The sequence below is a fragment of the Medicago truncatula genome, chromosome 3 (genome assembly GCF_003473485.1).
Source record: "Medicago truncatula cultivar Jemalong A17 chromosome 3, MtrunA17r5.0-ANR, whole genome shotgun sequence".
NCBI classification, from domain to species: Eukaryota; Viridiplantae; Streptophyta; class Magnoliopsida; order Fabales; family Fabaceae; genus Medicago; species Medicago truncatula.
Window position 1 is genome coordinate 34,431,043 of NC_053044.1, and position 16,022 is coordinate 34,447,064.

General features: G+C 35.9%; 2 protein-coding genes and 1 non-coding gene across 3 annotated transcripts; all 3 read right to left on the minus strand.

Moving 5' to 3' along the window:
- Positions 1 to 1,679: 1,679 nt before the first annotated feature.
- On the minus strand, positions 1,680 to 5,177 carry LOC11410330 (uncharacterized). The gene is made up of 2 exons (XM_003600716.4): positions 4,988 to 5,177; positions 1,680 to 4,660 (listed from the first exon to the last, which is right to left on the minus strand). Exon 2 carries the CDS (start codon positions 4,610 to 4,612, stop codon positions 1,958 to 1,960), a length of 2,655 nt encoding a protein of 884 aa, XP_003600764.1. The 5' UTR covers positions 4,613 to 4,660; positions 4,988 to 5,177; the 3' UTR covers positions 1,680 to 1,957.
- A 6,113-nt stretch (positions 5,178 to 11,290) lies between these two features.
- Positions 11,291 to 14,747, minus strand: LOC11413778 (protein YIPF1 homolog). Its single transcript, XM_003600717.4, has 6 exons — positions 14,526 to 14,747; positions 14,351 to 14,390; positions 14,070 to 14,162; positions 13,351 to 13,516; positions 12,153 to 12,426; positions 11,291 to 11,983 (listed from the first exon to the last, which is right to left on the minus strand). Exons 1-6 carry the CDS (start codon positions 14,583 to 14,585, stop codon positions 11,795 to 11,797), a joined length of 822 nt encoding a protein of 273 aa, XP_003600765.2. The 5' UTR covers positions 14,586 to 14,747; the 3' UTR covers positions 11,291 to 11,794.
- Positions 14,748 to 14,785: 38 nt separating this feature from the next.
- On the minus strand, positions 14,786 to 14,859 carry TRNAV-CAC (transfer RNA valine (anticodon CAC)). The gene has a single exon. It is a non-coding gene; the product is annotated as a tRNA-Val (tRNA).
- Positions 14,860 to 16,022: the final 1,163 nt, after the last annotated feature.

Consider the following 16,022-nt stretch of genomic DNA (forward strand, 5'->3'; position numbering starts at 1 on the left):
AAAAAATATATATTCAAATTGACCGGAACACATCACACATGCATATTTGTGCTATTCATCCAAGGAAAAAAGAAAAAAAAAAACACACTGGTTGTAATTTGTTTTAGGATTTCTTCATTGAAATTTCTTTTACGTCCTAGCCAATAGTTTAAGGTTTTTTCTTTTTTATTACATGAATCATAGTTCAGTCGAACAATAGTTTAACCGATAAATACATTTGCTTATATACTTTATCATATTATTAAATCATAACGAAATAATTTAGTTCTGTTAAATTAATTTTTTTGAAGGATGTTCTGTTAACTTAATATTTTATATGATTTTTTTTAATAGATTTTTTATTAATAGAAAAATGACTTTATACAAATATTTTATCAGATGTTTTTTCTTAAATATTTTAAGCTGATTACAAAATAATAATAGTTGCCAAACAACTTTATCCTTATTTATAAAGCACTTTTTTTGTTTTGTTTTAAGCTTAAAGTTAGCTTTTAAAGTTGAAAAAAGTTAGGCCAAACCGTACCTAAGTATTATATCCTTCACCTCTTCTTCCACTTCCACCTCTTTGCATTATTTGAGCCTTTAAACTTTCCAAGCCTGAGAGAAAAATCCATAGAAGGATCCTGTCTTGTTCTGTGAATTGAGAAAGATAAACAGCACAATCGATTATTTTGTCTCATCACTTCACTGTTGTAACTGCATTTTAAAATGATCCATTTAGAATAAAAAAATCTTCGAAATGAATATTACAATTCTTTCAGACAATGCAACTTGCATTTTCATTCCTCAACCACAAGTAAAACAAACACAATCCATAGAAAAGTAACCTACCTCTAAAAGTCAATTCCAAACCAAAAACCAAATGACTTCTGATTACTAAGTAGCAGACTAAACTAAAAGTAGTATGATCAACAAGATTTACACCAAGTACCAGTAACCAAAAGTAGCATGATCAATGAAATTTCTTCTAGGTGGCAACAGCCAAAGCTCAATCTCTTCATTCAAATATATTATTGACTAAAATTATCCTGGTCTCAAGACAAAGAAGCCAAGAAAAACTTCTCACTCAACGAAAGAGCTTTGAGAATCGTTATTTTGTTCAAATTTTCAATCCTTAGTGCATATGTCTACAATGTCATCCCAATTTAGGATGACCTTAAATCGGAATCACATGGTTTCTTCATGAAGCTTCAAAACAAAAGAAAACAGCAATACTGAGCTGGTGTATAACACAATAGTCATTTACTGATAAAGCTAAACAAAGCACAAGTGATGCTAATGTTACCCACAAATACGTATACAAAGTCTGCGCTTACTCTATCTCCATTTACATAACTAGTCAAGTGCATTTCATAAACAAGTTAGCAGAAGACAGAACAAAGCATGAGTTTTACTTTGGCTGTACTTAGCAGTGGGATTAACAAATGAAAGTAGTTTAGGAAGCTGGTTGTTGAAGGCATTATAAATTTATAACAGGGGTAAAGTACAGTTCATCAAATTAATAGTAAAAATGGACAGAGATTTTCAAACTCTCTTCTGCATAGTACTCTTTCTATCCTCATATTTCTTTCTTATAACAGAGCAATAATGTATATTGTACCAAAAACAAAACCTAGTCCCTACCATATCAAAGTCAAGAGCTCTAATGTTCATCTAGTTCACATTACTTGACATACATGTACAGTAAAATCATGCATAGACAGAGTTTGATAGGAAAAATTTAAATATAGTACAAGCTTCTATAAAGAAAAGCCAAAGTTACTCATAAATATATGCACAATTAAAGAAAGTAACACCTTGGAGCTAACCCTTTAAGGGAGAGCCTGTGTGTAACAGTAATAATTGCTATCAGATCATCTTTTAAAAAACCTTTCTTTACAACTCATTTGCTATCACGTGTTCAAATGAGCTAACGGTGAATGAGTGAAGGATCATCTATTAGCTTGTTAACGGCTTTTTAAAATCCAGATTGACTACAAAATTCATTATACAAATCAAAACTATTTTGCCATTTAGACATCTTCAATTTCAATAATGTGAACGCCTCTAAACTCTGCTGTTCAAACTTGGTCACAGGAGCATCAAACCGCAACGTAATTGGGCAAAGATCATCAAACATCTCTTCTCCGACAGATTCAGTCTTCTCACCGGGCTCCTCACAGGACTTCTCCGAAACCTTAAAAATAAATGTATCATAAATGGTATCAGTATGAACAGAGTTTCCCTGTACATTGTCTATTTGACGATATGTCGAAAAAGATTTTGGTTTCAAAGAACCATCCCAATGTTCCGTTTTGTCATCACCAAGGGAGATTTCATGATCATCAGGGTGACACGAACCAGCAATCTCACAAGCGACCTGCATAACTTCTTTGTATTTGAGGTCAAGCTCTGCTTCTACTGAAAATTCATCACTTTCCGAACTTGAGTACCCATAGCGAACTTCATTAATCACAAGTAAAACAGGGAAAGGAATAACTGGACCCACAATGTCATTGTCGCTATGGGGTGATGGTTTCCTTAGAAAGAACGGAGGCAGCTGAGGAAGGTCTGGAACAGCTGAAAATTCTAAAGGTACCATATTTTGGTTGTGTGCAATGACTTCACGACATTCAGAATAACTCAAAAATGCTAACTGTAATAACTCTAAAGGCAAGTCAGTCCACAATTTTCTCAAGGCAACCTCGTGGAAGCTTGCTGGTAGCGTGACATCTTTAAAAATAGAAGAAATTGCAGGAGATGATCTTGAATGGCCCAACCCACAAGCATTTAATTTTTTACACAATAATTCATGAACTTCTGAACAAAAAGGTGCCTCCTCTTGATCATCAGAATAGGTCTTTTCTAGTTTTGTAGTTAGGATTTGACCAAGATTACCATTTGCATAGGCATAAAGGTAATTCAATTTTAAGTAACGAAATTCTGAAGATTTGTATTTGTATTCCTTAACACTCAAGGGACACAACAAGTGTGACTCCAAACATAAATCTGCTTCGTGGCAATCTTCCAAGCTTCTAGCCATAGCCTGGGAGGCGTGATACCTCTGCAATTCAAACTTTCCTGACGACATTACCCTTACTAGAGTAAAACCACCATGCTCATCTGGTTCGCAGAGTAAGGAAGCAAGGTCATTGCTTAAAATGCCAAATCCCAAAACCATCTCTTTCTTCAGCTGCAAATCAATCCACTCGGGAAGTGCATCCTTTGACAACTCTTCCCTGAACAAACAATTTCCACAATGACACCCACGACTTGATAAATTGATCTCAGATGGAAGCTCCCAAGCACAGAATGTTGTGTTAATCTTTGAAAGCGTTGAAGTAATAGAACCTTTTCGAAATGATGCAGGTCCATAGCAGAAGATATTGAACTCAGAATTCCAAAATGATCCCAAGATAATGCAAAATCCCATTTCAGAAGCCAACTGAAAAGTATCTTCTTTTGAGTGGGATCTCAACGTAGACAAACTTAATACAGTCATGTAGCACGGTTCATCAATGCCGTGCCTCCATTGCAATACTGGCTTCAAAGGGTTCCTTATATCGCATAGAACTAAAAGACTTCTAGAAGTCACAGTGAAGTAAAAGTTATCAGGAGATTCAGTACCAACCCTTGACAAGGCAAGAAACCGCTCGTTTTCATCAGGAGCATACATCCGCAATGTCTCAATCTTCAAAAGGCAAGTCACATTGCATTCATTTGATCTAAAATCAACTAAAAATACAGCATCGTAACGGGCAACAATCAAAATCCTTGGATGCCAACTAAATTCACAACTAAGCCAAGCCTTGTTTTCAGAACAAGCTGAATCATTCCATGGTACTCTCAACCTAGTCCCTTTGAAAGTCTTCATTGAACCTTGAGCATCCACATCAAACAAAAACAATTGACCACTTTCTAACAAAACCATACTCTCTTCCAATATATGAGGACTCCAACAAGCACGCACAACAGCTTCCTTAAACACTTTACTTCTTCCCAAATAAGACATACTAGGACTATCCGAACTCAAATTATGTTTGACATCAAACCAACAAACAGAATAACGTGAAGAAGCCAACACATATCCAATAACAGGAGAAGAATCGGGTTCACTGTCATCCTCAGTAACTGGATTCACTGACATCCTCAAGATACGGCTAGAAGAACCAGTAGAAGCTCGAAAGACATCGCCTTTGACATCAAGCCGAGTCTCCAACAGCGAGTCCTTAACACCCAACATAAAAAAGCCAATAGTTTCGTCATTGGCACCGGTTGGGAAGATAACAACAGCTTTTGGGGTATTCGGGCATTTAAGAAGTTGAATGCGGTTGTGAAGGAAATGAGAAACATTGTCATCATCGAGTTCAGGAGTAGAATCAAATAGATGGGCAATAGTGGAAGCAGTGGAGGGGAGAATGGAAGGGTCGGAGGTTAAAAGGTAGCGTTCGGTTAAGAGGTTGTGTGGAAGGTGAAGAGAGGGAATTGTGGAAGAGAAAATAGGGGTTGGTGAGTTAGAATTAGGGTTAAAGAAGAGTGGACCAAGGGAATCAGGATCAGAGTGAAGAAGAAGATTTGATACAGTGGATGCACCTATTGGGAATAGTGATTTCCATTCTTCTGAAAATTCCATTGCAAGTAATAATAATGATAGTTGAAAACAACACTGATTCAAATAAATCTGCACAAAACAAAATCAATAGGAAAAACTAGTTATTAGAAAACAACAACATTTTGATAATTAAAATAGCAGTAACGTTCTTATCAGAAGAAAAATTAGGAAAATGTAATGAATCACAAGAACAACAATAACAACAGGTACAGGGAAAGAAGAAAAAACAAGTAAGAAATGGAATTAAGTACAGGTATTATTGAATGGTTATGAAGTAGAAAACGAAAAAACCATCCATGAATGAATGAATCTATATGAGCAAGCACAATGTTATCAGAATTTATTGAATGTGATAAGAAAGGAAAAAGGAATGAAGGAAGGGGTTGAAAAACTTACAGTTGATTTTCAAAAATCTGATACTGTTGGAAGAAGGTGATGGTGAGAGGGAGACAGTGGCGTAGATGAATTGTCAGTTTGCCGGCGCGGTGGCGAGATGGGGCGGGACTGGTTCGATGGTGACGAGACGGCGGGAAGAGGGTTTAGTTTAGTTTAGGGCTTTGGGAAAGAAACTGAGAATAAGAAAGAAGTGAGAGGAAAACAAAAGTAAAAATCATTTAGTCAAAATCTAATATAAATTTTAAATATTTTCTTATAAATATTTATCTCTTAAAATACTAAACGCCATTTTAGTAAAAAAATAATAATAATGTAATTTTCACCTTTTAACTCTTCTGCATTGCTATTAACGGGAGGAGTATTGCTGTTCCCACATGTTGTTTGGCTGTGCCACACGAGTAAAATACCAAAATATCCTTCGACAGTTTGCTATTGAGGTTTTTAGGAAACTGGCGGCAGTTAACTGCCGAGGAAAACCTCGGTAGTTAACTGCCGAGGAAATTTGATTATGCAGACAGCAGGTTCTGCATAATTCTAAGTATTTCCAAGCCATTTTTTCGGCCAGTTTTTACCTGTAATTAAACCAGAGCATTTCCAAAAGTAATATAATTCATATGTATGATTGAAACTCGGACATAATGAAGATAAATACAATATCTTTTACAATTGTTCATAATTAAATTAAACCGACATTTGGTTAAAATTAAACAGACGTTTGAAATTCATCAAAACATTACAAAGTGTCCATAATTAAACTACTCATTACACATCATTAAATTAAATCCCTACTTACATTCAATGCAATTACATATGGAACGAACATACATATATAATATATTGTCTTCCACCATATTCCGAAACATAAATCCGACGTCGCCGTCGTCGCGAATAAGCAAAGGCATATAGCTTGCCGTTTTCCATGCGTATTCATCTCTATCTTCTCCTAGGTCTATGCATGGCATTTGACCAAACAAGTGACGTGTATATTGATTTTCACCAAGATGCTCAAAATAAGTGTTAAGTTGTGCTTTCAAATTGTCAAGAGAGTCCGTCGGCGTTATCATAACCTTAACCATCTTTTTAAACGCGGAGTACCTAACCCGCCCTTCAATTTGTGCAACCTCAGACATGTCTCACTTGAAAAATTTTGTAACAAAAGAATCATATATTAGAACAAAATTAAATGGAATGTAATAACGAATAAATGAAATGCGGAAAACATTAAAAAGCTATAAATTAGTATTGCATTATTTTCTCCACATAAAAATCATATTATCATATAATATATATATATCAATATAAATTACATAATGTTAGTTATATATTGGCCACCAAAAAATTGGCGTTACAATTTCGACCCAAAAAAATACATCGGTGTAATTTCTACCAAAAAAAAAGAACTAACACCGACAAAAAAATCACTCATTAAAGACCAAGTGATTGGAGAAGATCAAGTGACATAGAATCTTCCTCATCTTCCGCAATAACTTCAAATTGTTGCTTTGGTTTTTCGGGAGTGTCCAACAAAATAGGCGCCGCTTTGTTTGACTCCTTTTGTGGTTTGCACGGTTTGTTTCCACTTTCAATAGCCATGAGCTTTCGGAACAAGTCATGTCGATCCAAATACTCATCTTCCCAAGTCACCGCATCTTCTTTCTTGTGATTGTGCCACTCCGTAGATGATGGAGGTAGTGGACAACCATTCTTCAAGGAAATAAGCACAAAATGATTTGGAATTGCCCCAAGGCACAAGATGGGAGTTTTTTGATTACCCGGCGGTGGTGGCCCTCTTAGTGGGAAAAACGATTCCGATTTTCCAACTTCAAGATTTGTCAACACAACCACACACATTTTGTAATAATTAGCAACAATGTGTCCCATGTCCGGAAATGTCAACCACTTATCAACAAGATGTGCACAAGTTTTTGTATTTGCGGGAGGATGTAATCCGTTTAAAATGTAGTTATAACGATCCTCACCCGCAAATACTTCAACATAATCATCTCTATGATCCATAACTCTTGGATAAGATGTGTACGGATCATGAGATGATTTTTTTCGGTCAAGCCCATGAACTCCGCTATAGCCCGGAATCCGCAATGTCCATCGCCGATAACATCCACCACTTTTTCAATAAATGGAAGCATGAAGCGTGGCATATAATCAATAGGACGCATAACCGGGATAGCTTTAGGCTTTGGATACCGAGTAGGTGGTGGAAGTGGGGAAAGTGATGTTTTATCAAGACGAGCACCTTTTTTCCTTTTATATGATGATGTAGTTGGTGATGGTGACGGTTGGTTATCCGGATTTTGGGAATCAACAACCTCCCAAGAAGAAGGGATCCGACTAGTCGATGTAATTTTTCCTTTAGACCTCGCAATGTCGACTTTTTTCTTTGCTCCCTTGGTTGGTACTTTTCGTGGTGGTGGAGACATCAAGGTGGTTTCAGGAAATGCCAATTGCCGCAAACCCTCTTTGACCTCAAGCTTCATTTGGAAAGGGAGTTTCTTTAGACGCTCTACAATAGCCTTCAACTCAACCTCGACACAAAAAGCATCTTCATTACTTTGTTCACCCATAGATAACTGAAGCCAATGGTGGTATATCTCATCCAATAAAATTGGCTTCTCTTGAAGGAGTTTTGTAGCAATTTCACATGCACATGGTAGTCCATAAGATGTCCTTTGAACACAACCACAAATGTCATTGTCCATGCACAATGTTTCCCTACAACGTTTTTCTTCCAAAGCAATGTTGTCCAAAGCATTTCTAGACACATGACCACCTAACCCCGAGTACAAAGTGACATCTTTGAATCTATGTTCCAACACGCAAACATTTTGACCAAAGGATGTTTGTATAGCGGTCAACTGGAGCAACAACATGTGATGTATTTTCTCCCAACAAGTACCCAAATCACCCACACTATTGTCAAAGTATTTCTTCAACAAAGCATGGGCCGATTCGACCCTGTTTGTGGTCCTGCAACCAAGATGCAACACATGGTCTGTCCATGCCCTCACAATTTTGTCCTTCACTTCATCCAAGGTGGTCATGGCATAATCTACAAAAATTGGGAAATCACTACATGAATCTTTGAACTCCACTAATGCATTTGCATATAATTGTTGATTGGGAGATTCAACCATAGCTTTCCATGCGTTCATTATCTTCTTCACCACATCCCGATTGCTCACCTCTTTCCCATCCTTTTTAAAGCCCAAAGGATATTTACAATTCAAGACACACCTTTGTTTAACATTAGCTTGCACATGAAAAAAACAATTCAATGCATAACTTTCCGGAAAAACATGTGCAACCACTTTCATCAAAGACATATCCCTATCGGTAATAATCACCTTAGGCATATTCATCTTTGACGAAAGAAGTTTACGCAACATTGTTAAAACCCAAACAAAGTTTTCTTCTTTCGCATGTGTCATAAATCCAAACCCAACCGAATATGTCAAATCGGTTGAAGTCACCCCAACTACCTCAAACATTGGCATCCTATACATGTTGGTCTTGTACGTGGAGTCCATAACCAAAACCGTTGGAAAATTGTTAAACAATTTAATGGATGTTGGATGAGCCCAAAAAATATCTTCAATAGTATTACTTTCAAGTTGTGTTCTTGAGTAATAAGTATAGTTGTGCTCCTCCAACTTCGAGATTAGAAATTGCAACGGCTTCTTGTCACCCCTATTTGCCTTCCATATTTGTTGACTTTCATTGTACACTTGCTTCACATTTGTCATGCAATGTGGTCTCTGGTTCTTCAAGTGTATCAAAATATTTCTTGGAAGCATCTTGCTCTTGGTCAAGTCACGTACGATCTTCTTGTCATCCTCCTTTAATCTACCGGCAAGAATGTGTCCTTCTAAAGCCGGCTCCATGGGATGGTTGTGAACTCCATTAAGAATGTTCAATCCCCATTCCTTTGTTTGCTTACTTTGATATCCACTAATCATGAATAAGCAACCGCATTTTCTTGAGCCCGTGTTCGCATGCTTCGGTTTTTTTTTCCGGAACTATGTGACTTCCACTCCTTTCACACACTAGCCGGAACATTGGATTGATCAAGCTTGATCTTTGTGTGACAATGGTAAATCCCGCCTTATTTGCTTGTCGGCGCACCCACTCAAGCAATTCATCTCTATTTTTTGACTTAACGTCGTCTGAAAAAAACTTAGCCGTGTCGACCTCGTGGGGTTGAAGTGGGAGTACATCGGAGCCGCCAACATACTTTGAAGCTTCAACATGGACGGAAGCTTCATCTATGTTTGTTTTCGCTTCAAAATTAGGCGGTTTGACATCTCCGGAATTTTCGACAAAATTTTCTTTTGTCTCTCCCGGAACATCTTTCGCATTCTTTACCATTACTATAATTAAACAACACATAAATATGAATTAACAACTAAGTAATGCATAAACATCAATGCCATAATGAATCAAAACAAAAAAACAAAAAAAAAAAAAAGAATTTTTTTTTTGAAAATTTGGCAGTGGCTGCCATTTTTTCGTGGTGAAAATTTTCACCAAGAGTTCCTCGGTACCTAGCTACCGAGGTTTTCGTCGGCACTAAACAACCGAAGTTTTCCTCGGCAGTTAACTGCCGAGGATTCCCATGACAGGGTTCTACGTAACTGACGTAGATACCCCTAAAACACCCAAAAAATGACTCAAATAAAACGCACAATACCTGTTTTTTTACGTCAATAGTGTGTTGATACCTCCTATGCTTGATGCTTGAATGATTTTGGATCAAAAATTGATTATAGAAAAAATGGATTTTGGGATTGAAATGAGGTTGGAAATGAAGGTGATGAAAAATAGTGTGTAGGGGGAGCAGGTAGCTGTTTCATCGGATGAAACATTTCCCTCGGCAGTTAACTACCGAGGAATTCCTCGGTAGTTAACTGCCGCCGGTTTCCTAAAAACCTCGGCAGTTAACTGCCGAGAGGGTATTTGCGTAAATTACTGGTGTGGCACAACCATACTATATGTGGGAACAGCAAAACTCTAACGGGAGTGGTTATGGTGCATAAGGAAATCCTTATGCACCGTGCATAAATCCCAACATAATTGCTTCCTACACCCCAAAAGTGAGCCAAAACCATTTTTGTTCAAAATGAAAGAAATTTGATGATTGTGATGTGTTTATGCACGGTGCATAAGGAAATGACTTATGCACCATAACTTTTGCCGCTATTAACAAGTTGAGGCATAAATGATACAAAGTACTATTTATACTTGAAAATTACATCCACAATAAAAATCTCTTATTAAATCACCCTAATTTTTTAAAATCAAAAGCTACAAATTCTAGCTTCAAATATAATCAATTATTATGGAGATATAATCAATTCTACTCGAAACAAATTAAACATATTAAGCTCAATTCTAGACCCCAAAATCAACTCTGACCGCTCTACAAGCGAAACATCAAAAGAGTATAGGTGTTTTGCAAAGCCACACACCCAATTCGCATATTTATCTCGAAGCATCCCCACGGCAGCTAGCTGCACCATTCTCACCATGAGCTACACTATCAGAATGAACGCACCACCATTCTCATAAAATTAGGTATGCTAATACGTTAACCAAACACTAGTAGGTCGATCAAACCTCAATCTCAAACCTAATCAACGTTACAAAAACATCTGCCAAACCTACATCCTCAATGACCGAAAGATAAATGTACGGTTAAATGTCAATAGAAAGATTTTTTTTATTTTTTTGAAAGGATCAATATCAATAGAAATATAGTTAAATAAGTATAAGTTGATAGTTGTCGTCTAACATGCATAAACACTTATTTTATAATAATAGTAATCAATCTTATAACAAGAATTCACCTCTTATTCACCCATGAGCGTTGGAGTGCCTACAAATACAATATCATCTCTGTCAAGTGTCAACCATTCTTATCATTTTTTTGCAACCATTCTTAAAGAGTTTTCATATTTCTAAAATTTTGTCTCAAACAACAGTAAACACTTCAACTTTAGTGGCATATGATTAGAGAGAAGAGGGAACCGAAAGTAGACTAACTAAGGTATAGAGATGAATATACTAAGACAAAAAAAAACACTTCAACTTTAGTAACTTAACAAGTGTATATAATATAATTTCATGCTGTTTGAATTTTAAAATTAAACCATTTCAAATTAATTAAATCTTGTTATGTAAAATTATATTTATATAATCAGAAATATAAGTTCTTTACGTTTTCCAAAACAATCGATAAAATGCTTAACGATCAATAAACAATATTTGGGAACATACATATCTCATATATAAAAATAAACAAATCATTTTGTAACTATTTTAAATAAATAAAATTCCGACTAACTACTTTACTACTAAGTAATTGTAAGAAGATACTGATACACTAAAGGAAAAATATAACTTGTAAGCAAACAGCAAGACATCTCCTCACATAAATTCTTTGCATTATATTTTCCCACTCCACTGGGAATATGTGGGGGTCTCTATCACATTTTCAGTTTCAGAAAAACAGCAAAATACAAGGTCAGTTATTTACAAAATTGTGGAGAGCTCAAACATTGCATCAATCTTTGTACTTCTTCACCTTCCCAAATATCGGTCAATCACAAGGTTTTGGCCAAAGGTGGTCACCAAGCTGATTCCGGGAGCACAATCTATCACATTACTCTGTTAACTCTTCTTGCATCTATCTAACCCAAAAAAACACAAACACCAGACAGCTAGTGAGTGGCGTGAAGTAGAGGTGATGGTGGCTCGAGCTTTATTTTTCACTACTGCAATGTTTTGAATTAATTATTCAAAGAACTGAACTTTGATGAAGACGGCCAAAGCTATTTGCAAGAAAAATGCAGCAATTATGGCCACTGAAAGATCATTTCCTATAAAAGACCTTAGGTTCAAAGAAACGAAGCTAGCTGAGGCACCACCGGTAAGGATTATTATGATCCACCGAAGAATCTCAACTGGAATAAGCAATAGAAACTGAAAAATTCACGAGAAACAATTATTAGATAAAAACATGAAAGGCAATGCATAAATAAATCAAAACTAGCAAGCCAATACATGCTTGTGCAAAAGGTAATGTAATATATAGTAATTTGCAGCATATAGCGATAAAACAACAAGCCATACACAGAAAGCGGAAACTTACAGAAGACAAGATGAAAATGGTGAGGGAATACCCCCACAAGCACCAAAACCGTACAAGGTTAGCATTTGAACCCATATACTGAAGGAAAAAGTAGTATGCCAACGGGACCACTATCACATAGCCATATATAGACCATGCCGCCGTATTCACATAGCTAACATCAAAGCTCCATGATGTTCTGTTATTTGTATGTTTTTCCATTAGGTATGTTGCAAAATTTCCAAGTAAGGCAAGTACAAAAACCAATGTTGTTGAGATCCATATAAGCCCATACCTGTAATAATGGAAAAGTATCAAGTAGAAAGTAAGGAAGTAATACTTTCATACTTTATTACTACAGTCTTGGACTTTATGTAGGAAAAAAGAATACAATAGTAGCTATCTCATTAGTTAGGACTGGTAAAGACAATATCAAACAAAATTAAGAATAAAATAAAATCATGGAGGATCAAATCAAACTTTTGCCGATTCTCTTGCATATCGCATTACCAGATATATTTATATAACAGGGACCATTATAGAGTCATAGTATATAATAATTTGACCCACAAATGGAAAAAAATTAAGAAAAAACAAATATAACCTAGCTCCTCAGTAACTCTCTTTAGCTACTGACAATTTTAAGGTATGTACATGATTAATATTTTTGAAGATTTGAAATGCCATTAATTCCTTCATTCCAATATGGCTGGATCAATATATTTATGGAATTAGTAGAAATCATCATTTCAATATATCTTCCTCCATTATATGGCAAAGAATTAAAATGTAATAAAACAAATATCAGAAATTTATACATTTTGGGCAAGGATGCTAAAAGAATTTGTTAAAAAGTACATCATGTCTCCCATTAATTGGTATATTTATAGTCCCCAGGCACCCTAAGTTTGCATAAAACAACAGCTTATATTTGCGTTATTCAGCAACCGCTGACTTTCATTTTCTCAAATTCCAATTAGGGAAGTAATAATTTTGCATGGGTCCACAATGAACAATGGACCAAACAGAAGGCAAGAAGAAAAAGGGGGTGGAAGTGGAAGAAGCAAAAGGAAAGTTTCACTTTTCCCCATAAATGTTATTGTGACAGCGCAACTGCAGATTTCCTTCAAGCACCGCATACTCTACATGAAATCAAGATCAGTTTTGCCATTTTAGTTATCAAAAATGTAGCAGCAGAAATATAAAATGCAGAACTCACAGATCAGGGTTAGCATCTATCTTGGCAAAAAAGTCATCACCGACTGGATTCAAGGAGCTTATCAATCTGTTCACGACAACGTCTGTATCCACGTTGAAATACTGTGTGTACGATGAGACACTAAAGAATCCCTGCCAGTTATTAGCTGGCTGTTGCCCAAAAGCATCTGCATGGATGAATAAGCCACGTATCCGTGATTGATCAATATAGCATAGATTGGTAATAAAAATGTAAGATTACAACTATTCTCTAATCAGTCTACATAATCAACCGTCAGTATTAATCATCTATCGGCCAAAGTATGCAACTGAAAACAAGCTCATTCAAAATCCAAAAAACAAACTGCATAAAATGCTGCAACCATATGCAACTATTAACTGAATAAAGCCATAACTAAACATATTATGTGAAACACCTTATTCAATTGGTTTAGACTTTAGATCGCTCGTTGTCTAAGATAGGTAAAAGCCTAAAATTAAACAAACAAAAAAGACTCTGCGTGCACAGTAGTGATCACTTCTTAGCTTATTAAATCAAGGCTCTGCCCAAACATCGACTACCAAAATGTTTTGTTTTTTCTCCTCGCAAGTCATAACCCACTCCCAAAAAAGGACATACTATACACCAAAGTTTCTAAAATGGTAAGCCATAAATTATATAAATGAATTTCAACTTTCATCAAGTATTATCAGCTAATTAAGTTTGATAACATTACTTACCAGTTGGAGTTCCAAGAGTTTGATATCCCTGTTGTCCACCACCGCCTCCGCCTCCACTATTGGGAGGGAATGTTTGCATATTTGCATAAGGGACTACATGTTAAGTTCATAAATATTAGATTAGGTTAATAAATATATCAATTATCAAGTGTGGCAACTTATTAATCATCTACTAAACTTTATTAACCATGAGTTAAACGCAATAAACTTTGATTTTTAAGTATTCAAATATACATGCAATTGAAACACCTGAAAAGAAAAACAATGATGTAATTTGATACCTTGATTGTTTGAAGCATTCTTTTGATCAACAATGACAGCCTAAGTACCAAAAGAGGAATAATCAGATAATTATAGATAATCAATTAATAAACTAATAGAGAATATATATATTGAAAAACCCAAAAAAAAAAAAAAAAAAGCTATAATTGCAAATTGATTGATATGAATACTCACTGGAACTGATCCGAGCAAATGGCTGGTATTGCTGCTACTGGTACGAGAATCTTCCTCCATAGAAACCAAATAATCGCTACGAGTAATCAAAAAAATTAGAAATTGAAATTCGTTAATTGGAAAACAGTAGAATCGCTATAAACCCTTGACTTTTCAGGTTAGTTCAGCAGGTGAAACTGAATAAACGATGATTTCATTCATATTGGGCCCACGGGCCTCGTGATGTCAGTTATGAAGTACAAAAAAAGAAGAAAAAAAAATGTCTGAGCCCGGGTTCGAACCGGGGACCTCTAGTGTGTGAGACTAGCGTGATAACCGACTACACCACCCAGACAAGTTGATGTCTAGTAATTCAATTAAACGAATATATATCATTACAACAACGGAACATTAATCATGTCAAAAATGAATTATTTATATCCCTCAAAAAATAAAATAATGAATTATTTATATTATAATAAGCGTTCCAACTGGTTTTTATTTTTAACATTAATAAACTGAATCATTTATTTCAAAGAATTATTATTATTTTTTTTTTTGGAGAAATCAAAATGTTATATATATAATCAACAACGGGAAGCCCCATGCAGAAGGAGTGCAAAGAACACCACCAATCAAAGTTTACAGACACTATAAGCCAATAAAAACAACAGCAAAACAGACAAAAATCAGTGGACACCCATACAAGGTAGCGGATGTCTCCACCAATCATTAAAACAATAGTAAAAGGATGTCTGTTTAGCTTTCAACCACAAAAAAGAGAGTAATTGTACTTTCTCAAAAAGGACCAAAGGAGTAGTCATCATATTTTTGAAAATACGATTATTACGTTTCTTCCAAATTACTCAGACACAAGCAAACCATATGACCTTAAAGAACACGTGAGTACCACGCGACATCCCTGCCACGAAAGAAACCTGAATGCAATGATCACGAATCTGACAAGGAGCAACCATTGTGATCCCTAACCAATTACAGACAAGAATCCACAAAGAAGATGCCAAATCGCAAACAATAAAGAGATTAGTAGCTGATTCAGCGACTCCACGCCCATTGACACAAGGCAAACCATTTACATTAATAATATTCCGTCGCAATAAATTGTCTTTAGTAGGCAACCGGTTACGCAAGAGACGTCACACGAACAGAGACACTTTCACATGAATATTCCTATGCCAGACATCATTTACAAGACTCCTATCGACCTGTTCACTTGAAGTTGTGAGAAAGCGATAGGAATCCCGCACCGAATACCCATGCACATGATCTAGAAACCATCTCCAAGAATCAGTAACATCAACCTGCAAAACAATGTTATGTAACACTTCGGAGCACTCCCTCACACTTTCCTCCTCCCAAGCTAACAAACGGTGTCTCCACTTCCACGCCCTTCCCTCCACCTCCCAACCTAAACGCTCCATCTCCTCCACTGTACAATCCTTATCAATAACTAAATCAAAGAGCCTAGAAAATTTAAAATGCAAAGACATTTCCCCA

What these genes read in the sequence shown, in the direction of transcription:
- LOC11410330 (XM_003600716.4), bottom strand. Translation starts at nt 4,612, where the DNA reads ATGGAATTTTCAGAAGAATGGAAATCACTATTCCCAATAGGTGCATCC.
- LOC11413778 (XM_003600717.4), bottom strand. Translation starts at nt 14,585, where the DNA reads ATGGAGGAAGATTCTCGTACCAGTAGCAGCAATACCAGCCATTTGCTC. An exon ending in ATTTGCTCGGATCAGTTCCA is followed by an intron (nt 14,391 to 14,525) that starts GTGAGTATTCAT and finishes TTTGGTACTTAG; the next exon opens with GCTGTCATTGTTGATCAAAA. An exon ending in AACTCTTGGAACTCCAACTG is followed by an intron (nt 13,517 to 14,069) that starts GTAAGTAATGTT and finishes TCATCCATGCAG; the next exon opens with ATGCTTTTGGGCAACAGCCA.